We start from the raw sequence: 25,421 nt of genomic DNA on the forward strand, positions 1-25,421 counted from the left end.
AAATACTAAATTTATTAGCAGTTGAAGAAATTTTTGTGATTTGAATATTTAATATTCATTATGACGAAAATTTTCATTAAATTTTGTGGATTTGAATAAATTATTCTTCAAAAGTTAACAAAATATTTCCGTCAATATGACCTACCTGATTTGGTTCAGTGTATGTACACACCCCAGAAATTCTTGGATACCATTGGATTTATGTTTTGACATCTCAGAAGTTTTAGATCAGTTGTTATTTTACACGTAAAACAATTACAAAAAGGTATCCAGATACCCTATTTGTTTGATATTGAACGCAGCCAATGGATTTTGGCCGCCTCAATTCAAATCCGACTTCAAATTAATGTATCAGGTTTTTGAGATGCCCCTTTTTAAATTTGAAAAAAAAACACGTATGAAAGGCTTTTTGAACCCTTATCTAAATTTATGATGTTATTTCAATAACATTCGTTATGATTTTCCAAATATAAAATCGTTTTGTCCAATATTCAGTTGAAATATTTATATTATTTCATAAAAGTTGGATTTCAACTGTCTTACAAAAATCTAAGAGAAATGCAAAACCAATTTTGCTTATATGGATTTCAACAGAAAAAAGGGGAAAACGGTTTAAAAGTAAGTTTGGTTCTTGTAACGAATCTGTTGTTTAAACTATTCTATTAAATCATCAAGTTTTTGAAATGTGTATGTGTAAAATAAGAGTTTGGATTCGAAATCAGCGCTAAAAATTAAGCCCAAAACGTATTTTTCAACACTATTTAATTATCAAATTCAATTATCAGACTCAAAACTATAATCAGAATCTCCAGAAACAAGATTCTAAGATTCTAAGATGCTTTAAATTATTTCTAAAAGAGAAAGATTTGTGCTTTTTAAAAGAGATATTTTGGGTTTTAACTTATTAGACTTTGGTTGTTTTTAGAATTTTTAAAGGGACATATTTTAATAACCTGATGTGGTAGAAAAATTTAAAGGAGAGATTAGATTCGAATGTAGAACATCTTTATTCTTTAATAAAAAGGTATTCTTTTGTTTGTGCAACAGAAAAAAATCCTAATTTTTTTAAAACATCAGTGTTATTAATCATTCTTTTCGAAATTCCACAAGTAATTTGGATTATACAATTTTAAACAATTAAGTAAAATATTAAAGCTATTTCTAGCAATGGGCTAAGCTTAAAAAATTATGTAATTTAACGTTATACTATTTGGAGAAGTTAAAATCAAGAAATGGCTACTTTTACTTTTGGAAATTTGCTAAATCCATCTGACATCTGTACATTCATTCTTATAAGACTAGTGGGTACAATCGTCGAGTCAACTGTTGGAAAATCCAATTAATAGGTCCGTTTAAACGTATTTGCTTTGTTTGTTTTCACAAACTGTCACTTTTGAGACATGTTTAGATGCTTGTTTTGTTTTAAATCAAAGGCAATTATAGCAATTTACTAGTTTGCCAAAATGAAAAGACAGGTTTAAGAACTCTTGGTGTCCCTTAATGAATTTCTACGTATTTATCAAATTGCTAACTAGTAAATTGTTAAACCTTTAACAATAGGTTGCTTAAAAGTTATCAGTGTGGGTCGCATCCCTTTTTTTAAAATTTACTTTAAAATCAACAATTGGCATATACCTACCTAAGTATCCATACAATATTACCCAAGTAAACAAAACGTATTCCCCCCAAACGCGACCCCACTTTGATCCAAAATGGCACAATGCAGCGTGAATCAATAGTGCGCATCATATCAGGAGCACCAGCACCAGCCTCCGACTCTCAATCTCATTCTCATACACAGTTATACAAACAGTAATAATCTTTTCGAATGGCTTCGGTTTACGGTAACCAGTCAGTGAATGAAAATCGCTGACTCAGTCAAAATGAAAGCAACATCGTGTACACACGCAAAGGCGTGGTTATCTTCAACCAGGGGCGTATACTACCACCAAACAGGTTTTCCCGTTGTCATCGTCGTCGTGGCGTCGCGTCGCGTCGTCTGGTCGTAAATTTCTAACTGTACACGCTATGTGTCAATGTGTTGTATTGTGTTATAATATCAAAAAATATCAACCAATCAGGTTTAAGATGTGTACATGCATAGGTGTTTTGTCCGGTGTGTTTGTTATTTAAAGCAGTAGTGTGCGTGTTGTTCAACACACCAAACGGAAAAAGGCAAACGGAATCCTTTCTTTTATAAATTCGTCTGACTTACTTGAAAAACAAGAAAAAGAAAACAATAGAATTATTTAAAAATGGATGTAGATGTGTAGATAAACATAAGGGAAGGGAAAAACTATTTTTCTTTGTGTTTGAAGGAAGGAAGCATCAGAAGGTAAAATAAAGAGTAATCTGATGAGGGAAGTTGCCTTGAACCACCGCCCTTTATGAAAGAAAAGCCTTTGAAGTGCTACCTGTTCCTGTGTAAACACTGTTTACCATCCCTCTGAACGAAAACGAACAGAACCTGGGTGTCTGGGAAAATATACCTACACTACCTTTAGTAACTTAATCGATTTTCCATCCCATATACTTAGTCTTACATATCCATGTATGAAGGTATTAGATAATCGAAATGCGGGTGGAATTTAAATTTCATTGTGGAATTTCCATATATTATGTAGGTAGGTAGGTACCTACCTTTACTTATATCGTAATATTGAAAAGAATATATTGATATGAAGAGCTGTATGCACTCACTTTGGTACGTGATGTTTTCAAAAACGTGACTTCGTATTGATTTTTGGAAACGAAAACATTCTCATTTTCGATATGATTGTTTTTTAGATGCGTTTTACACAACAACACAAAAATTAAATTAAGAAGGTTCTTCCTATATTTGTATAGATCATATAGAGAAATATATTTACTTACAATCGAAAGATGGAATTCTAGTATATTTATCTTGAAAGAAAGAAAAAAAAGAACATTGAAATTTGAATAATGAAATAGGTTAACATTTTGTTACAAAAGCCAAACGTCACGTTCGTTTCAGTAAGCACCGATAAAAGGTTTTATAGCTAAGGTAAAAAGTGTTTATTGGTCTTTTGTTGTAGCAGGCGGTGGCGGTGACTGCTTCTAGATCATACACCACAGGACTTGTTTTGAATAGGCTTGGTATCTCTTTTTTAAAATTCAAATAATCAGAAAGCAAATATATATAGTACAGTTGAATGAAGATTGTTTAAGTTATATCTAAGATATCATCCAAAATTCGGTAGTTTGTTTGACAAATTGAATGTGTAAATACGTCTAGGTACAGGTCTTCCTTTTTTTAAGATGTCAATGGACGAATTATGATAAAAAAAAATAAAGCAAACTTCCCAATTAGCGCAATGGAGGCAATAAGGCTACTGAATAATCCATTATTTACCCAGCGATGATAAGAAAATATCTCACATCCCTTTAGCAAAAATGTCTTGAGTTGAATAATTCAAGGGTATGTGAAGAAACGTCAAAAAAGGGCAGACAAAATCGTTTAACTTCTTTGGAAGTAAAAATGAAAAGTACTTAGCAAGTTGCGTGAATGCGAATAAGAAAGTTTAAATTTTATTAACTTCCCATTCCCATATGAAGAAGAATTGTAATCGGTTTAGTCGAATTAAAAATGTTGACAATTCTCGTAGGGTTCATAAATCAACTAGAAGAATAATTTTTTCAATATTTGAATGAATAACGAGCACTTGAAAAACTAATGAACGTTTTAAATCTATTAATTTAATATAAAAACTTTGAATCTCTCGATAACTGAAGTGAAAAAAGATTCAGAAAAGTGTAATTTGTGCCACACTTAAGTTTCTTCCCAACTTAGGTATTTGTTTACTTTAGTTTGTTTTTATTTAATATGCAGGGAAATTCCACACTCTAATGCGTCTATTTCCTTAAATTCAAGAACCAAACAGTTTTCTCTCTGCAATTTTTAAATATTGTTGACTCCTCTAAGATCAAAATCTTTTCAAAAGAATTTGTCTTCTAGCATCGGCTCTAATCTACGAGTAAGACTTATAAAGATAGTAAAGTAATAATAGACTCTCGATAGTTGAGTCCCAAAAAATAGCCAGAAAATTCTTCATAACGGATTCTGCAAACCTTCTCATTTTATTGTTTTTTGCATCTTTATTTATGTTGCATTCTTTGTATTTATGCCAACAAGTACTAAATATATTATTTTTGAGAAAAGCTACGTTTCAACACAATTTCAAAACTCTAAACTTTAACATTTTAACTTTCAAAAATGGCTATTTAGAAAACAGGTGGAATTTTATATTGCCTTCATGTGTAGGGAGTCATCGAAATTAAAAAGTTAGAATATATCTTCTGCCTCCTGTAGAAAACTTTATAAATAACATTTTGAAGCAGTGCTCAAAAGGTCATCAGTATTTTTATAAGTGTGTGACCCCTCCCTGATTAAAAGTCTGGATACGCCCTTGAGCGGCTTCAACTAAATTGTATATTCTACGAGTACATTGTGACGTGATACAAATGGGTAAAAAATCGAAAAGACTTACTTTTTTACTTGCGACATATAGGAACTATATGGCAAGTTTTGCATTCGTGCAAAATTTCGAACTCGAGATTTTAATCAAACATGATATTACGATGGTAGAGAAGTCGAAAAAAGTGGGTCCCACGATTCCGTCCGGTCGGTTTTGTCTGTCTGTCCACGCTCCTACAGCCTAAACCATTGGGTCGATTGAGTTCAAACTTGGAAGTTAAGGTTTTGAGCAGATTCGCGTTAGGCGTTTTTTTCATTTTTTTTTTAAGATCAAAACTAACAGTGGCCCCCATACAATTTTTTTGGTCAAAAACCGAAAATTCGAATTTTCTCAAAAACAAACCGATAGATTTTTTTTAAATTTTCTCTAAAATTTTATTTTTTAACTTGGCTTCTTTTTATAAGAAAACCATATTTTTGTATTGCTCAGGAAAGGTACCGCTCATAGAACCGTTATTTTGTTTTTTAATTTTCTCGGCAACTTATGAACTAATTTTAATAATTTTTTTCTGAATAAGCTCCTATATTGCCTTAACAATATTTGATTAACAAAAATGCAATTTTTAAAAAATATTGAATTTTTATTTTTCAAAACTCTATATCTCAAAAACGGGTCAACAATTTTTTACGAAATTCAAACGTAAGACGTATATTTACAATCACTAAACAACTGCATTCCAAAAATATTTTTAGAACAAAATTGGAAAATTTTATATATAAAAAATTAATTAAAAAAAAAACCGCTCTAACGATTTTCAAAATAAAAATTTGAAAAATGAACGGTTTTTTTATTTATAAAATGGCATTTAAATTTTTGAAGACAAACTTATTTTTCAGGTAAAGTTTTGAATCTTAAAATATTATTTTTTAAATTATTTTTAGTGTGCATGAGCCCGAAAGAGCGCATTATTTTGACAAAATTGTAATTACATTCCAATCTTTCATCCAAATTAATGCATTTGGTATACACATTTACAAGTAAAAGAAACTGGCCAGAGAGAGTATATGTATTTCTATTAGAATCACTTTTTCAACGCATACACATTGTACCTATTTCTAAAGGTATTACGTACAACTTCTACAACTACTGCTTACGTGTCACTTCTTAACTAAAATCCAAAACGCACAAGAGCCTGACTGTAAACAACACATGAACAGCAATTTCTTGTACTTGTTCGTATGCTTGTTTTTTAAAACTTTAGTGAAAAAAATAGACTGAACGTAATAACTCCATGTTTGCGCTGAAAACTTGTAGTAAAGAAGGAATATAGTATGTACCTTCTAGCCACCAATAACATTCCTTCATTATCATCATAAACATGTCCTTATCTATCTATCTGCATAAAGCTAAGCAGGCCAAGTGAACTATTCTATGATCGTTATAGACATCTACCTGCTACCTAACTACACAACCAATAGGCGATCGCCTTACAATTTAAACATTCATGGTCTGCCTCTTTCTTATCTTATTTATTTTCCATCCTGGTTCTTCTAATATGAAATTACAATAAAGCTATCTAAAGGAAAAAAGCTTTTAAGGAACAAGTTGAATCTATATGAATCGCATTGTAGCTTTATAGGTTATAAAAACCATTTTTCATATACAAAGATCGTACACAAGTAAAACAAGACTTATGAATGTAAATAAAAACAAATATCGGTAAAAGATCCTAAACAGCTGACTTATGCATACAAAAGTTTGTTTCATCCCCTTATTAGATACAATATTAAGCCATTTTGTTTGTTATATAAAGTGCGTTGATATAAATAAAACAAAAACAAATTCATCAACCTTCATATGGAAGCTCTTTATGTGAAAACATATACGAGGATAGACTCAAATAAAATGAAGGAAATTGTGTTGACTTTTTGGGTCGAAAATTAATTATCTCCCTTATTCTGCTGGCTGCTTATGGAAATGGAAATAATATTTTTCTCGCGCTCCCGCTGAATTTCTCCACTTTCGATACTAACGCCACGCCAACGCAACGACTCTGCATCTAATCGCCCTAAAAGTTTTTGCTCATGAGAGTACTATGGTTTTCATATACAAAGATCGTGCGGTTTTTTTGACAATTCAAATCGCATTTATATCTTTGAAGCCAAACTTATTTTACAGGTATATATTTAAATCTCATATAAGTACTTTTTTAAACAGACTCTTTGCATACAGGAGCAAGTTCGTGCGACCCAGTCGTGCATTTTATTTTTATTGAAGGCGGGTCGATTTTAAAATTAAATAAAACAAGTTGTAACTGAGATATTGATAAGGTTTTACCTTTATTTGAAAGACCGATATCAATGGCATTATATGTGAAATATGTCATTGTTTAAATAGGTGTCGCGGTTTAGCTAGGTGGCGCGCATTTGAATGGTCCAGTTTTCGATGACTTTGGCGCATAAATCAGGGTGGATTTGACCAATGGCATCGTTCGTTAGGTTCTCTTTGAGGGCCGCGTTATAGTTTACAGCTTATTTCCCAGAAGAAAAATTCCAAAGGGGTTCATGCCATGAAACCTCTGGCGCAGAATATCGATTGTTTTGAGCTATATGACATCATTTACCTTCAGTGACCTTAAGAGAGATTGTCGAATAAGTAAGTATACGAAGCGAAGAAGCTTCCAGCCCAAAATCCACACCAAACTCTAACTAACTTTATTTGGATGTTTTAACACCTCGTGCATCTCGTGTACATTTGGTGTTGTCAGAAATAAGCGTAGATTATGATGAACCTCTAACTGCTTCAAAATCCAATTATGCGGCCGTTTGGTTTCCGCTCCTGGGTCAGTTGGATTTTTCATCGGTGCAGGACCAAATCATGATTCAAAATTCGTCATCTTGTGATCTGCGGCAGTCGAAGCTCACGAACAGCGGCGATTTTTGCCGCAGATCCTGCGTTTCGGTAACGTACAGAAAGGCGGATCCAGATTTTTAATAAAGGGGAGGGGGGGGGGGGGGGCACGCACTAAACATATAGACGAGTTTTTACTTTAAGAGCAAAAGACAATAGTTTAGAGGGTTTTTATTATGCTTTCGTGGAGAAATTTACGAAATTGTTTTGAAACTTTGATTTCTTTCCAAAAAATATATATTTTTTTTGTTGCCATATACAGTCCCTGGCTATATTATAAGACCCACAGCAGAATATTTATAATTATTAGATTATACCCAATATTTTGAACGTTCAAGAATGGATGTATGGTTACTTTTGTATGTAAGATGGAGCTCCATGCCACACAGCCCGGACCATAAAAAACTTATTTGTGGGAAGAAAACATCCCTCTGTTGGAGTGGAAGGGAAACAGCTCTGATACGTTTGGGAGCTGATGAAGAGGAAAGTAGCTAAAGAAGATACACGTGTGGAATCACCACCCACAAATGCAGGAAACACTCAAATCATGCATTGACAGTATGCCGCGCAGAATTGAGGCTCTTATTAAAGCAAAAGGAGGTTCGACAAAATATTGGAAAAAGTTACAAAAATTACTACAAAGAAAACTGGAAATATTAATTTAAAAAAAAATCTTTAAATCGGTTGCTTTATTTCTAGGAAGTAGTTTATGTACTACATACAAAATAATTTAAATGCATTACGATATTCGAAAACCTGATTAAAATAGCTGGAAATTAAGATTTTGCATAAAATCTAAAGTGCGTCTAATAATATGGCCAGAGACTGTATATAAACGCGAGAAATGCTACAAAAATTCAAAAACCCAGAAAATGAGAAAGAATCTGATATCAAGAATTTTCTCTTTTTGTTTACATAGTTTTTTAGGACTCAATTTTCGGGAGTCTATTATTAATTTCGCTACCCGTCTGTGTAGGTACTGATGCTTCATCTTAAAGGAGTCAACAAACTTTAAAATTGTAGAGAGACAAATATTTGGTTCTTGAATTTAAGGAAATAAGTGCATTTAAGTACATAATTTCTATGAATATAAAATAAAAACAAACAAAGGTAACAAATAAGCTGGGAAGAAACTTTAATTAAATTTTTGTTACTTTGGGACTTTTATATTCTTGAAATTCGTGTTTATCTCAGTTCTAGAACATCTAAGCAAATTCCTTTAAAAATATAGATTTCTTTAATTTGTTACTACCTTAAAAGTTTTATTCAACAGAAAATCAATTTTAAAAGAAATTTGTACATATATTGCCCGGCTGCAATAACGGCAAAACAATGTTCTCAAAAATTAAATTGGCATTAAAAAAAATTACATTTTCGGTGACGAATTTGAAAATTTGACCATCGACAAGAGCTTGCATTGAAAGACAAGATTATTGTAATCTGTAAACGGCTTTATAAGCGGTACCCTTCTGGAGCAATTCTAAAATATGATTTTCTTGTAGAAAAAAGCCGAAATAATAAAGAAATTAGAGAAAGTTTTAAAAAAATCTATCGGTTCATTTCTGAAAAAAATTTAATTTTCACCAAAAAATGTGTATGGGGACTGCTGTTTTTTCAGTATTAAATAGTTTCAATCGGCACAGTGGTTAAGGGTTTAGGGGCCAGGACAGACAGACGTACGGATGGAATGGGGGACCCACTTTTTTTACTTTTCTACTATTGTAAGTCATGTTTGATTCGAAATTTTGTACGAATGCAATAGTTGCCATATGCATGGTTCCTATGAGTCGGAAGTAAAAATCACTTCAATGTTCACTATTTATGTGCATACAAAAAATAAGATGAATTGATAAGCTAGTTTCAATAATTTAAAGGCAACTTAATATAAATTTGAAGATCTTTTCTTCAAGGTTTCTTAAAAACCTGAGTATTCTTGGAAATAAATTTTATGAAAATAATTTAAAGCATTACCTAAGTTAACATTTTGTTTAATTTTTTTGACAGCAAACCACTTTTTCGTGAATTTCGTTAAATTACTAACAAATCTTTACTTATACAACTTAAATGGATAAGCTTTATGGCTCATATAACCCCCATTGAATGGTCCATTGCTTAAAGTTTGATGAATTTGTGCTAAGTTTTTGGAATAGGGCTGAATGTCAGATTCATATGATGTTCTCGGTCCAGCCCTCAGTTAAAAGCGCTACTTTTTGCAACAAAGTTTTGAAAGTAAAATACAAATTTTGTTTTCATATACAAAAAATAAATAATTCAAAATAGAAGAGAATTTCTACAAAAATAAAAACATATTATCTCCCGGGGGGGTATGGTCATGACCTCTACGACCCCCTCCCCTCTGGATCCGCCATTGAGTTTGCGGAAATTCACAATAATTTCCGTTGCCCCATTTCCAATATCCATTAATTGTTTTTTTTTTTTCAAAATTTCCAGCCGATAATCAAAAATGCAGTTGTACATGAATGTTAGTTTTCAGAGTCGATTTCTGTATAAATGACTCCATAGAACTGATGATTTAAGACATGCATTCAGTTCATCAGCTGGTTTTGAATGTGCTATAATGGGCAGTGTTTTTGTCGAAAATCACCAGACAGTAAAATGAGTGCACCACCAAAGATACGCCTGTTTCCTCTCAAATCTCGCAGTGTACGAAAGAAAACGAAGTTTATAATTTTATTTTACTTATCGCGCCAAAAATAATTTTGTTCGAACTTATTTTTATACAAATTCGTGTAGATACACCTTTTATTAATAATAATATTATATTTATCTTACCCATTAAAAATACATCATTTTACCATTGTTTGCAGCTCGAAATTGGAATTTTAGTCAGATATGACTTGTTGACTGGATTTTGATTATTAAAATCCAGTAAACACTTAAACATAATTAAAAACAAAAAACAGTAAAAATCCGGTCAAATAATAAAAACATTTTAACAAAAAAGTAACATATTTTATTCTTATAAAAACTATAGTAGAAAAATGTACAAAAAATAACTTATTTTCTATAATTCACAGCGCATAATGTGCTCATGTTACTAAATTTATGATAGTAAGAATAAGTCTTTTCAGGTTATAAAAATATACGAATACACTTATTCCGAATCGGAACTCGAGGTGTCATTATTTTGGTAATCTACATTTATTCCAATTTTGTTCGTAACTTCATTTGGAATGATGAAATTATTGCATTTTATCCCACGCAATTGTTTCTTATAATTAAAATAGCATTTGTAGAAATTAAATACAACCTGTTTCTTTTCTTATTTTTGACAAAGTTCAATTGGCTAAAAAATCGTTTTACTTTAGCATTTGGTATTGGCAATACCAATATCGAAATAGCGAACTTTGCCAATTCTTTAAAAGAATTTTCTTCACTATCATCTTTATTAGATGAAACTTCACGCCAAAAAGGTACTTTTTCCTCTATATTGTTCCATCTTACAAAGTTTAGATTGTCTCATTGACTTGAAATTTTGTCAGCTAAAACCGCCTAGACACTCATTGCATTCAATACAGGTTGCAATTATAGGCAGTCTCGGCACTCTCTCCTGCAACTCTTTATCTAGCTTTATAATAAAATGTTTACAGTTTTGTCTAAATACGTCAATATCTTCCTTGCTTACTCCCAAATTTAATTCTAATTCATTTAGTTTTTCTTCGCATTCGACTCCAAAGTAAGCTTTGTTTGTAGCCTTAAGCAACTTTTGTCTAAATCATTAATATGAGAAGTTCCAAATCACCCAAAACTTGTAACACAATATCCTTTTTCAATTTTAAATATTTTGTTAACCCTTTTAAGTTCTTCTAAAATGGGTTTGAAAAAACATAAATAGGCATAATTTATTTCCTTACCGTATTTATCACTTAGACTAGATTTCTCAAAAGAGTTTTCAGTCTGTTCGGTTATTGCAAAATATGTCTTAAGCTCAAGATATTGCTTGTGAATCCTTGAAACAGCAGATTCTATTGACAGCCATCTAGTTAGACACGATTGGATGATTTTTTAAGGCTTGTGTCCTTCATTTACTACTTTATATGGCGTTTCTGCCAATTGAAATAAGCTTGTTAAAGAGATTACAAAATGGGTGTGTTCGTTGATTGCAGTTAGAAATTATAATAACTCGCTTACACTTGGTTCACTATGAGCAAATAATTAAAGAAAGTGTTTCGAATTTTTGACTTTCAAATGTGACTGGAAACAAGTAATATTGGCAACAGTGCATCTTACTGATTTTCATGACAATCGATTGGACAGGGCAGAAGATGCTCCTCTTCATTTATCCCGATAAAAAGCCGACGCCATCCATCCACTTGACCATTTTAGTTTTCAATGTCCTATCACTCACCGAACCGCAGGCTTAAGTTTGTCACACTTCTAGACTATTTTTATTACCTAGATGTAGTAAAAGAGTCCAAAACGAAACATTTGTCTTCTTGGACTTACAATGTTTAGTAGAACATTCCTTAAATATTTTGCATATATATAAGAATTGCATTATATTATGACAATAAGTGCTGTTCATTAAACTGTTTCAAGTGTCAGTACCTTACAAGAAGCCTTAAAACATTTTTCAGGTGAATGACAGGTATGAAACCCAGTTCTACGCACTAATTATCAATTTGCGGGCGCTAAATAACAAAATTTCACTGCAAAGTGAAAAACATAGCGTAATCAATTGTTCTTAATCCCCAATTAACTTTTTCAATACGAGTTCATTAAAATTCAACTTCGTCTTATAGGACTACAAAGACAAAGACGTTGTTTGGAATAATCCATCAGAAAATAAAATAAAAACAATAAACAAATTAAAATTTTGGCATCAGGTAGAATTTCAAAATTCTAACCAATTTTACTAGAAGACATTGTGCATACACGAAAACTACTCTTACTCGAAATTGAAATATACCATTCCCACGGTTTCCGAATCTTCATAGAGATATACAGAAATGCAAACAACAAAAACAGAACAAAACACACTTGTTGAAAAAGTTCATATAGAAGTAATTAGTGTTATTGTTTCTAAAGTTTTCTTAATTTTAAGGCGTTACACGCTCCGCGTTAGGTTGTTTTGTTCATCAAACAATCGGTCATAAAATCGATCTACCATAGAGTGCAATGCGCTGAACATCACATGAAGCATATATTGATAGCAGGTACTTTGTACCTCTTACTTGTCCAAGACCAAACCTCGATGTTGAAAATTTTCTCACGGAAAACTGGGGTTTTCCAATAGCACACTTTCGTTGGATTTTGAAAAATCTGGAATTTAGAATGCATGATTTTCACAGGTACGGGCATATCTCTAAAACACCTCTCTGTGTAAATATCTTTTAAGCGCGAAATTCCCATAGATCACTGAAGCACTAGAGACGTTCGGTCTCACGCTCGTTCGTCATTTCGTCCATATGTTGAATGTTGGGTCTTGTGTGTTTTGGAAAAACGACCATAAGCGTTAAATGTGTACAACATATGACACCGAATTACCCACCTTATCATGTTTTTGAAGGCTAGGAAGGACGTCGTCAGGTCCTGCACAGCCCTTGATTAAAATTATCTACAAATAACAGTGATATTAACGCAAGTATATGGTATGTACTCCCTTAATAAGTTTACGCTGCTCCTGCAATGTTATGGTAGAAGTGGGATAACATTATCCTATTAACAAATAAGGGATTAGTCGAACTCCGCAAATAGGGCAATTATAAGGGCGTTTTTGAGTAGCTTCGCGTCTTTTGATTTGTTTATTGAGCATAAAAGAATTATCAAACAGTATACATGCTCATACGAGTAAGGTGAAGGCTTTTAGTCCCGATATATATTTTTTTTCACCACTATTTCTAAACTTCCACTTCTTCTTCTTGGGATGGATCTGGATAATAATTATTGGATGTTGACGTTGAACTTTTTCATAACCTCACTTAGAAGCATGTTGGTTCATTAGGATTGCGGATTAGCAGTATGCTTTGTGGATAGAAACCATTTAGAAAATCTGTTGCTCCATTTTCAGTGGTTTTTGTTAAGGCAATAATATTTTATGGTATCTGTAAGATACTACCCGTCAAACGTTTTGGAATATACTTAGCGAGATTATTATATGGATTTGGAACGGCAAATTTGTGTTCTTGTAATGGGTCAGGTTTGATTGTAGCTTTATGGCAGTTAAATTAATTAGTATTTATTTGCTGTTTGGTTTTTGATTGACGCATTGTTTGTGTGTTCATTTATACACTGATTTGAAGCCAATTTCTGTAAAATTGGAAATATGAAGGTTCAGTGTGGAAAATTTGAATTACATATTTAAAATGTAATTTTATTTTTTATTTAAACAGTCTCTTATTCCATCAATGATAAAAATTAACAAAAAACATCAAATTCTATAATTTTTCAATATTTACAACAGTGTCTACAATCTGGAAACAACAGTTCTGGGAAGTTTTATTTGCTATACTACTTCTATCTATAAAAGTTCTAGAACAAAAAAATATATTCAAAAGCTATCTTTCTATCTATCTATCTAAAGCTATCTGATGGATAATATGTGAACGATTTAAAATAAACCTTGAGCATGTTTCGGGTTTTCCAATATGGAATTGATAACTTTTTTTTTAAATTAAACGTAAACCATTTGAAAAATTTCAAAAACTTTATTATTGGCTTGAAGTACAATCAAAAAGTTCGCGTTTTCTCGTTCTTATGGCGACCACGAACACGTTTTCATTTGTTGGCCACACATTGTAAAAGGTATACCTACTGTTTGGGTTGTGGTACCGTCCTGTTGAAAACACATTTCGTCTAGGTCCATATCTTCCAATTGGAGTCAAAAATAATCGCTAATTATGGCACAATAACAATGGCCATTCACAGTAACGTCCATTCACATTAAGCCGCGGAATACCATACCGATATAATACCCGAGTTCAAAATCTCAACAAATCAAATCAAATAAAATGAGTTTTGAAAAAAAAATAGACAATCAATATGGCCAAATGACATCAAACATATTTTCTTAGATGTACTCGAAATATGGTGAATCTATAATTCATGATTTTGGGGACTCTAATTTTGGGAATTTAGGTTTTGGAGATTTTAGATTTGGGATTCTGTTTTAGAGATTTTTGCTTTGGAGCTAGGGTACCAAACCCGCAAACTGTTTAAATTAGTTAAACTTCTCTTTCTAGCTTATCTCTTTTTTTAAACTTAATTGTAAAAAAAACTCATATTTATAAAAGAAAAAACTCGTGAATTTGTAATCGAATAAAAGAAAAAACACACGCACGACCTTCCTTTCGTTCAAATGGGATGGAAGTTCAACCAATTTGTATAAAAGGGAAGCTTAAAGGATACCCTTATGTGCTTTCGACCTGAACACGGATAACAAACGTCCTTTGCGCATATCATTCTGCCAAACAGATTCAGTGAGTAGAATCATTCCAAGGACAAGGACAAGGACCCTGTGACGATCCATGTATGTAAGCGACTCCACCATTCTGGGTCTTATGAACGAGAGATGGACTACGAATGTGGTTCCACATCTGACCCGAAATCATAGAGAAGCAGAAGAACACAGCTATCAAGCCCCACAACTGCTAATTATACAGGAATTCAAGATTATTCCTACGCAGATACACCGGGGCTGTATTCAAACGGAGCATTTGGAATACATCGGAGCCATCGTCAAAGTCGATCATGGCAAAGAAGAGTTTTTTCGAGTAGATCGGTGAGTAGCGGTAGGAGTTGGCGACGATATTAAATTCGTCGTGGGCATGACTACAGATCTGACATTGCCGAGAGGGTCCCAATGCGCTGAGCATCACTATCACAGAATAGTTGCGGGGCGACTACTGTTTAACGTAGTCACTGAACTTCTGTCCATTGAATCGAATCAGAGACTTTTTTATGTTCATTTCGAGAAGGCTCTGAACTTTCTCCGAAATGGTAAGTCCACCCTTTAGTTTCCTCTGGGCATCGGTTATTACCAAACAAGCTATAACCACAATGGTAAAGATAAATAACGTCCGCAGGAGCAGCATATTTTTTTTTTTTTAAATTATGTTGATCTTTGTATGAATTTAATTCGAATGAATAAGTTAAGAAAAAATTTTGACTATTGTATTAGTTTTGGAATTAAAAAAACTGAGTATGAAGCTGAAGCTTTTTAGTTATAAATTATTTGGGGAAAACAATGTGTCGCTTACGGTTAAAAAAACTGGTATGGCTATCGTGCACATTTAGCTTATTTACGAACCCATAAAGTCATTGAGATGAGGCGATAATTGAAGTTACCCTCTTAAAGTTTCAGTCACGTCAGTTAAAAATGTTGTCATTTGAATTATTCTTAAAAATTTCAAAACTGCCAACAACATTTTACATATAATTATATAGTTTCATTTCTAGTTTTGTCAACGAGATTTTTGGTCGAAATCCAATTTTTACCAATTTTAGTAGCATTTCTTAAAAGTTTTTATTTCTTATATAATCAAATACGAATTGGATGAATGAAATAATAATTGAGAGATATCGAGAACCGAACAGCAATTTTTAACAAATTTGCGTACTATTTTTTTACAAAAATACGGTTTATTGGATTTTTATAAAAAAATTGCTGAATGAAAACAATATTTTCTGTGAAATAAAAAAAGTTTGAAGACAATATTTTTAATTTTTGAAAAGATATTTGAGTCGAAAGTAAATTTGTAATAAGTTTTCGTATTTTTTTTTAAGTTTTTATTTTTTGTAAAAAAACTGTCAATTACATTTTTCTTTAAACTTTTCTCAGTGTTGAAAACAATATTTCTTATAAGTGAAAAGTTGTTGGAAGCCATAATCTCAAATTTTTGAAAAGATATTTCTGTCCAAAATCAATTTTTACCAACTTTTGTTAAATTTTCTTTTAAGTTTTTATTTCTTGTAAAAAAATTGTCAATTTGATTTTTTCAAAATTTTACCGAATGTTGACAACAATATTTCTTATAAGATAATATAAGTTTGAAGCCATAATCTCAAGTTTTTGAAAATATATTCGAGTCGAAATTCAATTTTTTTGAGTATTGTTTTTTTTTAGGTTTTTATTTTTCATTAAAAAAATATGAATTTGATTTTTCTCAACATTTTACCAGATGCTAAAAACGTTATTTTTCGTTGCACAAAATTGTTTTGGAGATGAAATCATTTTTAATTCGTAAAATTTTCGAAGTGACAAATTTTTTTTCAGTGTTTTTGATTTATAAAAAAAAAAAACATTAATTGGATTTTTTTCAAAAATATACTTGTTTGGTTAGACGTTACAATTTATTATATCAAATTGTATTCAAGTCTCTAGCGATGTTGGTTCATGAGGTATTTAATCCAAAATGTTCACCTTTTTTAAACTGGTATGGTAAAAAATCGACCACGCAATTTTGTTGAGAGCCCTTTTTGCATCTTTCTGCATTATTATCTGTATAACAAAATTTATTTGAAGTCGATATCTCTACTGGTTCTGGAGCTATGGACGACGAAAAAAACGTAGCGAACTTACGGAACTTACACAAGCACGCACAGACATATCTATAAAATCTTTTATTTCGACTCTAGGGACCTTGAAACGTCTAGAAATATCAAAATTTGCAATTTGACAAATTATTTAAAGATTTAACACTTGCCATTCTGATCTTCCCCAAGATCAAAAGTGGATCATTTCTGGAGAGCAGTTGCATGTTTCATATTTTCGAATGGCTTCTTCCCTTAACCAAGGATAGGTAAAAAAATAAAATCATTTGTAAATACTTTATAGGATGTATTTATGCTTTTCTGCTGAATCAATAACACTTGTTAATGGGAATTAATGCATTTATTTTAAGATTTTCAGAAATTAAACTAAATAAATGACTCTCAGCAATTCCTTTGTGCGAGTAATGTTGTCAAGGATCAAGGGGACCTACAGTTTTAAGCCGATTTCGATAGGCTTATTTGAGAAAGCACTTTATATGACAACAAATGCTCTTTATCTTATCTTTCGCATTCGTTCGATATTGAATAAAGAGAAAACTGTTCGAATTTTCTTTACGTTTGAATTAAGACCAATGGTTACCAATGGTTAATAGTATTGTATGTGTATTTCAAGACTGACATTTTTTTGATAATTTTTAGTGCTGATTCCATTTTCTTGATTTTTCTCATCATGAAGAAAAAACAAAACTCAAACATTTATTATGATACACTTCTTTGAGTCTATCATTTTCATTATTAATAAATAAAATCTTAATACTTGATACTTGAAGACCATTTCTTATCAGTTTTTGTTGTAGGTTTTCGTGTTTTCCTAAAAAAATGTTTTGTTTTTATTTGTTCTAAAAGATTAAATACAAATAACCAACAATATTGCATATGATGAAACAGTTTGATTTTAAAATTTGTTAAACGAGATTTTTAGTCGAGAACCAATTTCAACCAATTTTAGTAGCATTTCTTGAAATAAACGATTACAGATTGAATTTTTGTAAGAAAATTAAGCACAATTTATTCACCAGATATAGATATTTGAATATCAACTTTTACAAATCTTGCATTCAATTTTGTATGTCGGATTTTAATTTTGTATGAAAAATTTTACTGAAAGTCGAAAACAATATTTTCTATATATTTTCTATAATATTAAATTTGTTTAAGGGCCGTATTTCTACTTTTGAAAAACGTGTTAAAGTCGAAAATCTGTTTTAATCAAGTTTTAGTAATGTTTTTTAGATTTTTATTTGTTGGCAAAAAAACTGTCAATTCGATTTTTCTCAAAATTCAACTGAATGTTGATAAGAATAATTTTTATAAAATAGAATTAGTTTAAAGTCAATATCTTTAGTTTTTGAAAAGATATTTGATTCGAAAATCAATTTTTGTTAGGGCTATCTATTTTGCGGTAAGTAAGTGAAACACATACAATATATTTTTTTTCATGATATTTCTTTTTTATTATAAAGTTTGAACGTTGACACTGTGTGTAAAATAGCACACCATTTAAATGACAACCACGCGAATTGTTGCGAGTTTTATTTTGAGGTAATTTTCGAACGTTTTCTGACACATATTAGTCGGTATCAAGTGACAGTCGTTCCATGGTTGTTTTCTAAGAAGAAAGGTCCAATCACACCTCCTTGCTCTTTTATCGAAAATGCGTGCTTTTGGTATTGACGAATCTGTTCTTCGTTGAATAAGAAATTTTCTTTCGAACTGTTCAATACAAGTTGTTTTGGACGGAGGGTTTTTAAAAGTGGGATATCATACTCAGCTTGATATCTTTCCATAATATCGTTAGATATTAACGTTTAAAGCATCATACCGAGAACGTAACGTTGTGCAGTATTAGGAAAGCACACGATAGCTTTATAGCACCCTGGTTTGATCTAGAGTGTAAAAAGGCCAGAAAGTTATCATTTGGATGGTTAAGAGCTTATCGTAGCTCAAGCCATGAGCACTTTGAAAGACAATATCTTCAAGCTATTACAAGACCTTTTGTTTCAAATCAATCAATCGGTTATCAAATTGTATGAACTCGAAGGACTTTTGGAAGTTGGTGAACAATTTGAATGGTAAAACCTTTAAAATCCATCCCAAGTTGAGCCACTTGCTTTTGGCAAACCATTTTAAAAATTTGCTAAACCCAATTCATGAATGAAACAACTTTCATTTTGCAATCCGGGTATTTATAATGAGGTTTTGGACTCATATATAACCAACGAAGAATTAGATGCAGCAATGAAAAAAATGAAGATTGGAAAAGCGGCAGGCTCACATGGGATACCAGCGGAATTTTTTAACTATGGAACCGTTGAGTTAATAAGTAAGCTTACTGCAGTTTACAACGAGTGGTTGGAAACAGGTATGATTCCTCAAGAATCTAGGGAATCAATCATTTTTCCGATCCACAAAAAAGGAAGCGGAACTATCAATTAATGTCCTTTTTAAATTCATGTTATAAAATATTTACAGCTGTGCTGCAAACACGGCTCAATAATTGTATTGAAGAAAATAAGCTGTTGAAAGAATCTCAGGCAGGCTTTAAATCCGGTTACTCAACAATCGATCATATCTTTGTTCTGAAAAGCATTGCTGATTCATTTATAAGAAGAAAAAAGAAGTTATACGCGCTTTTCGTGGATTTAAAGTCTGCATTTAACACGTTGAATAGGCAAGCTCTTTTCTATAAGCTCTTTGGTATGGAATGTCGTTAAAATTTGGAAGAGCCGTGAAAAGCCTGTATCTGGATACTAATGCAGCAGTTTGGAATGGTACAGAAAGATAGGATTGGTTAAGAACTGAATCAGGCGTTCGACAAGGTTTTACGATCAGTCCAAGCCTATTCGCTCTATTTAACGAAGACTTAATCGATTTCTTATCTGCTGGTATCGAACACGCGGGTGAATTAATTAAAGCACTCTTGTTTGCGGATGATATTGTGGTTCTCGCTTCATCTCCAGAATCACTTCATCTTATGATAAACCGGATTTGTGAGTACTGTGAAAGATGAAACCTAATAGTAAACATGGAAAAGTCCAAGATCATGATTTTCAAGGACGGAGGAGGTAGAAACTGCCTTAATGAAAAAAAACGCATCGGAGAGAAAAGCTTACAAGTGCAAAAGCTGCCATCAGCATCTTGGAGTAGGTGTTTCTCAAACAGAAATATCGCACACAGCAGTAAGTACACTGTTTTATCTTATTTTATGCAGCTCAAGTGGGGGGAGCGAATCAATTTGTAGATGTGAAACATTTTTACGCTTCTACGTTAAAACGCCGAACTATATAGTTATGTTGGATACCGGACTGCAGCCACTCTTGGTACGAACATTTCGAATACAGATTGATTTTGTGCTCAAAATCATGAATGTGGATAATTACCGGTTACCGAAGCTAGTGGTACTTCAAACTATTCGAGAGAGGTTGGCATGGTATGCAGAATGGATGAAACTTGCTATGGAGAGTGACATGGACCTAAACATAGATAAATTTGATTTCAACCAATGGAAAGAATCACCGTACCACCTAATTGCAAAAGTGGATGATATGTTATATGAAAAATGCCTAAATTAGCAACTGGGTCTCTGCACAGAGCTATTTACAGTCAACTCAACCACAATTTGGAGGCGAAGAACTATTTTCGGGATAAATACAGCGTAGAGGTTATTCCGATGATGGTAAAGCTGCGTGGTGAACTCGTACCTCTTAACTTCATTCCACATAGGGACGATTTACCAATATTATACTCCTTATTTGATCAACAAGTGAGAGAAGATGTATTTCACTTCATGAGTAAATTTCCAATTCTTTAAGATATCAAGAGAAATGTTCTTGGAACGGGTTTTTTGAACGAAAATGAAATTGTATCATTGTTGAACGAAGTGTATATGTAATGCAAACCGGCTCTAAATTATTGGGGGAGAATTGTTAATGAGACTTTCTGAAGATAATATATAATTTCAATAGTAAACTATTTGAAAAAAAAAACTTTTTAAATCATGTAATTCATTTATTTATAAATTATATTTCATAAAAAATAAGTTTCCAATTTATGTTTTTTTCAACTTGGCAGACGGCAGAATGCCATGCTTACATGTTAATTATTTAAGACAAGCAATCTAATCTAAACCGTTACATATGCCTTGATTGTCATATTTATTGTACAGTATAACCGATTTCTTATAATTGATAACTTTTTTATAAATTTTGTTCAAGATCAAACAATACGTATAAGCGTAAGTCAACTAAAGCAAGACTAGACACCAAACTACATGTGCGTTTTTTTTGTTTCTTTAAATAAGTCCTAGGCCTCCAATATTGCGTGCCAAAATACAAAAAAAATTAAATCTCACGTTTGACCTCATGCAGTTCTATAATTTTTATCAACTTGTATGAGTTTTCATCACGTTTCTCAACCTCTTAAAATATTTAAACTATAATCCCATTACATACATTATATACAAATAAAACAGACCTATATTATGTGTTTGCAAAGCAAGATCTACCAACTTTCTTATAAGAATAAGGACACTTGTATAGAATTCATTCATAAATTCCTCCATATGTATTTACCTTGGATTGCCGTTTTAAAATTACCTACCTACAATCATCAGCTTCCATTTTTGCACCTAAATTCATGAATGAACCTTTAATTCTTTTAGAACTCCTGATGAAGGATCGCATATATCTATATACAATTAGTGAAGCACCAAAACAGGTAGATTCAATAGATATTAGGTGATTTCTATACTTTTGTTGTTTTCAAATCAACCTGTTACATAGCCAATGGGAAATGCGATATTCGGACTTCCTTCCGTTCTTTCAAAAAAATCACATATTTACCAAGACTTTTTCGAATATTCCATCAGTCTTAAACAGGTGATAGTCGAGTGTGTATCTTCATATAAAGCACGTTCGGAATTATATCTTAAAACACTTTATTATATATAGAAATGAAATACCAAAGAAAAGTCCTTAAGGATTACAACCAAAACGATCTTCTGGGTTAGTCAAGGAATAGTTTTGTTTTTTATAAATGACCCTAACTCAAATTCGAAACTTGATGTCCAATTTACTGATATTATTTTGTTGGCTTTATAATTACAGGTCTTGCGAAAACGTGTGCAATGAAGGAGAAAAGTAAAAACGCTGCAAGGACCCGACGTGAAAAGGAAAATGCCGAATTCTTCGAATTGGCCAAATTACTTCCATTGCCAAGTGCAATCACATCGCAATTGGACAAGGCGTCCATCATAAGATTAACAACATCCTACCTTAAAATGCGACAAGTTTTTCCGGATGGTGAGTCCTTATAAATAATAAAAAACAACAAAATTGTGTATTAGTCCTTAATTTTTCTTCTCTTTGATGCGTGTGTAAGAAACAACCTCAAATGACAGACGTTCGTTTGGTTGGGTTCGTTCGAATTCGTGCTCCATATGAAAATAATTGGAACAATTAAATCAGTTCATTGAGCGTACGTTGCCTTTCAATCTCGCACCATTTGACATGATGCACCAGCACCAGGACACAGCTACAGCACCACCCATTCATTCAGAATAAAAAACAAGAACAACAAACCAAAAAATCGCTTTGGGCAATATACACCATATCACCCCCAAAATACATATTTTAGTGAATGTGCTTACAGTATGCTCTTGGGGTGCATAGACATACGTTTTACGTATACATATATGATGTTATTCTAGGACCAGTGAAGTCCTTAAATTCACACACAAGAGCCAGCTTGACGTCCTTGTTCGTCGTCCTCGTCATCATCATCGACTTCAAAATAACTTTGTGGGGTGATGATGGCATTGTGAATATTCCGCTGTCAAACGTGGGACGGCTGACAACCCCCGCCGAATTGCACAAGACAATGACAGGACACAGGAGTGGTGGTCTTTTTTGTCCTACAGCATATCCTTTTATATTCTTGTTGTTATAATAATTATTATTATACTTTTTATTATTTTAATAGCACGGTGGCGGTGTGGGAAAAACATCCTCCTTGTGGCTCTCAGTGTGCTTTGGCATTGTGTTAAGGATTTAAGCGGGTTGTATTATAAACCGTGTCGGGTGTATGTGGAAGCAATGAATGAATGGCGTGGCACTTTTGCGTCATCGAGCGCGCTTTTGTTTTTGCCAGGATATTGTGTGTGTGTTTTTTTTGTTCGCTAATTCATTCAGTTTTGTTTATTAAAAAAATGAGATTAATTGGGAATAATGTTTATGCAATTTTTCATATTATTAATGCTTTGTTGTTTTTTTTTTTGTTTTTATTGTATTTTTTTTAAGGACTCGGAGAAGCTTGGGGTTCTTCACAGCCAATGCAGAGAGGAGCAGCTATAAAAGAACTTGGCTCACATCTACTTCAGACTTTAGATGGTTTTATATTTGTAGTGGCACCTGATGGAAAAATTATGTACATATCTGAGACAGCGTCGGTGCACTTGGGATTAAGTCAGGTAAGAGCTTTGGTTAGCTATATACATATCTTTGCTTCTAGAGCTGCAAGTCTGGGAATATGTGCTTTTTTTATAAGACCTTGTATAGATGATATAGTCTGTAAAATAGGGTTATACTGTAAGAAATCGGTAAAAATGAAAAGTCAGTCATATTGAATTTAGGGACATTTAATCATCTTTGTTTATAACTTTCCATAAGAAGTTATTGTTCGCTTTGTAAAATTGAAAATTTTGACATTTCTAGACGTGTCAGGATCCAAATAAAAGATTTTTAGAGAGACCAACGAAGAATACATTTTTTGACATCTGGTAAAATGTTGAGAAAATTAGATTTGACAGTTTTTTTATATTTAATTCTACTATTTTGTCAATATGACTGAGAAAAAGAAAATTCTCAAACTTTCTACCAAATTTTCAAAAAATTTCAAAATGACGAAGGTTTTATTGCTCTCTAAAAATGTTTGATTTAAGCTATTTTTCTTTACACCACCCACAAATATAAACTTCCCTTATTTCCTTACTCAAAAGTGTGTGTTTATTTTATTTGATATTTCCCAGACTATAAAATGGGTTGATCTGTTTTGAATATATGAATAAATTTTATTTTGTGCTTTTGGCATAGGAATATTTTAAGAACTTCGAATAGGAAAAGAAAATCAGGAGTATCCACTTCTAGCGTATTGCGAATACAAATTTCAAAAGCTTCTTAAATATTCAAAATTCATAAATTTATGTACATAAATCTGTTTTAACCAATTTGCCTTATTTTGGATGAAATCATTTGTAAAATAATTAGAATCAAGAAGAGCCGCTGGTTGAATTTTAATAAGGCCATCAGCATTATTTTTTGGTTGACCTTTTTTTGAGTTTTCTAAGATTTTCATTATTTAAAAAAAAAGGCAAAACTCAAATTTAAATTAAGTACAAGTAAGAGTAAATGTAAAATTTTAGCGTACGTTTGGCAAACATTTTGTTTCTGTGAGCCTAACTGCACAATCCTGGTTCAGTATTATTTTAGCTCACGATTTTGTTGGTTCAAAAATCTTATTGATTTCTACCACATATTTGTATATGAAACTTGAATAACTATTAAAACTTAATATTTATTCTATCTACATGCATCGGTTGAACAAAATTTTGATTTTACATTAGACTTATTTTTTAACTGATACCTTTTCGGTCATTTCTAGACGAAGCTCTAAAATAAGATAAAAACTTGTTCTAGTAATTCTCGGTTTATCTACGGAACGCCATTTTTAAAATACTTAGAACTCGAGCATTTCTTCATTAGATTTAAAATCGGGTTTGAGGTTTTGCGGGTTTAAGATCCCGATTAAATGGAACTAAGCTTTTTTGCTAATTTTGTTGTAGCACTCCGTAGACAGTTTTGACTCAAAATTCTATCATTTTACAAACAAGATTAAAAAAATCTGTCAGTTTTGGTTGGAGCGGATATTTATTTTAGGATTTGGATTTTATATTCTCACTTTCATTCGAAATAAAAATTGCGTTTTCACGTCTTATTGGATTTGGTATGAGTTATGTGTTATCTAAAATTATTTTAATTTCGTTTAAATTTGGTGTTTTTTTAGATTATTATTTTTTGATAAATATACAAATATTCGTGTTGCACTGAACTTCCTTACTATAATAATCCTTTAGAGTCGGGCAATCTTTAAAACATATTTTAAAGCATGCAATTTAAATGATAGAAAGTATTAGAAACACAGAACGAATGAAGTCATCCTATTGATTATTTTGGTAGTCAAATTGACTATTAAACAGTCAACCGCGATAGCCAATAGGGCAATTTTGGGATCCCAAATTTGTTTACAACTGGGTAGTCAATATGACATCTTTGCTTGAAAGATATTGAGAGTACGCGTGTCAAGGGCAAACTCGGAAAGACCCCTGAGGATTGCACAAGGGAACTCATTGTTTCGGTCTCACTAACTTGTACCTCGTTGAGGTAAATTTCAGCCATCATCTTAAAGTATGGACAATTCATTCGCCCTCGACTAGTCGACGTTTTCTTATTATTGACTATGATAATGTTGTAGCGCTTTTTCATATTTTTTAATTGTGGTTCTAATTCC

At 32.1% G+C, this 25,421-nt stretch overlaps 1 protein-coding gene across 2 annotated transcripts in view; it reads left to right on the forward strand.

The window, feature by feature from the left end:
• Window positions 1-25,421, forward strand: part of LOC129943176 (protein single-minded) — a 56,937-nt gene that overhangs the window by 27,825 nt on the left and 3,691 nt on the right. For both annotated transcript variants that reach the window (XM_056052450.1, XM_056052449.1), the window contains exons 2-3: window positions 21,965-22,159; window positions 23,156-23,325. In XM_056052450.1, coding sequence (XP_055908425.1) covers window positions 21,985-22,159; window positions 23,156-23,325 — 345 coding nt within the window. In that variant the 5' untranslated portion in view covers window positions 21,965-21,984. The remainder of the gene's footprint in view (window positions 1-21,964; window positions 22,160-23,155; window positions 23,326-25,421) is intronic.

The sequence above is a fragment of the Eupeodes corollae genome, chromosome 1 (assembly GCF_945859685.1).
Source record: "Eupeodes corollae chromosome 1, idEupCoro1.1, whole genome shotgun sequence".
Lineage (NCBI taxonomy): Eukaryota > Metazoa > Arthropoda > Insecta > Diptera > Syrphidae > Eupeodes > Eupeodes corollae.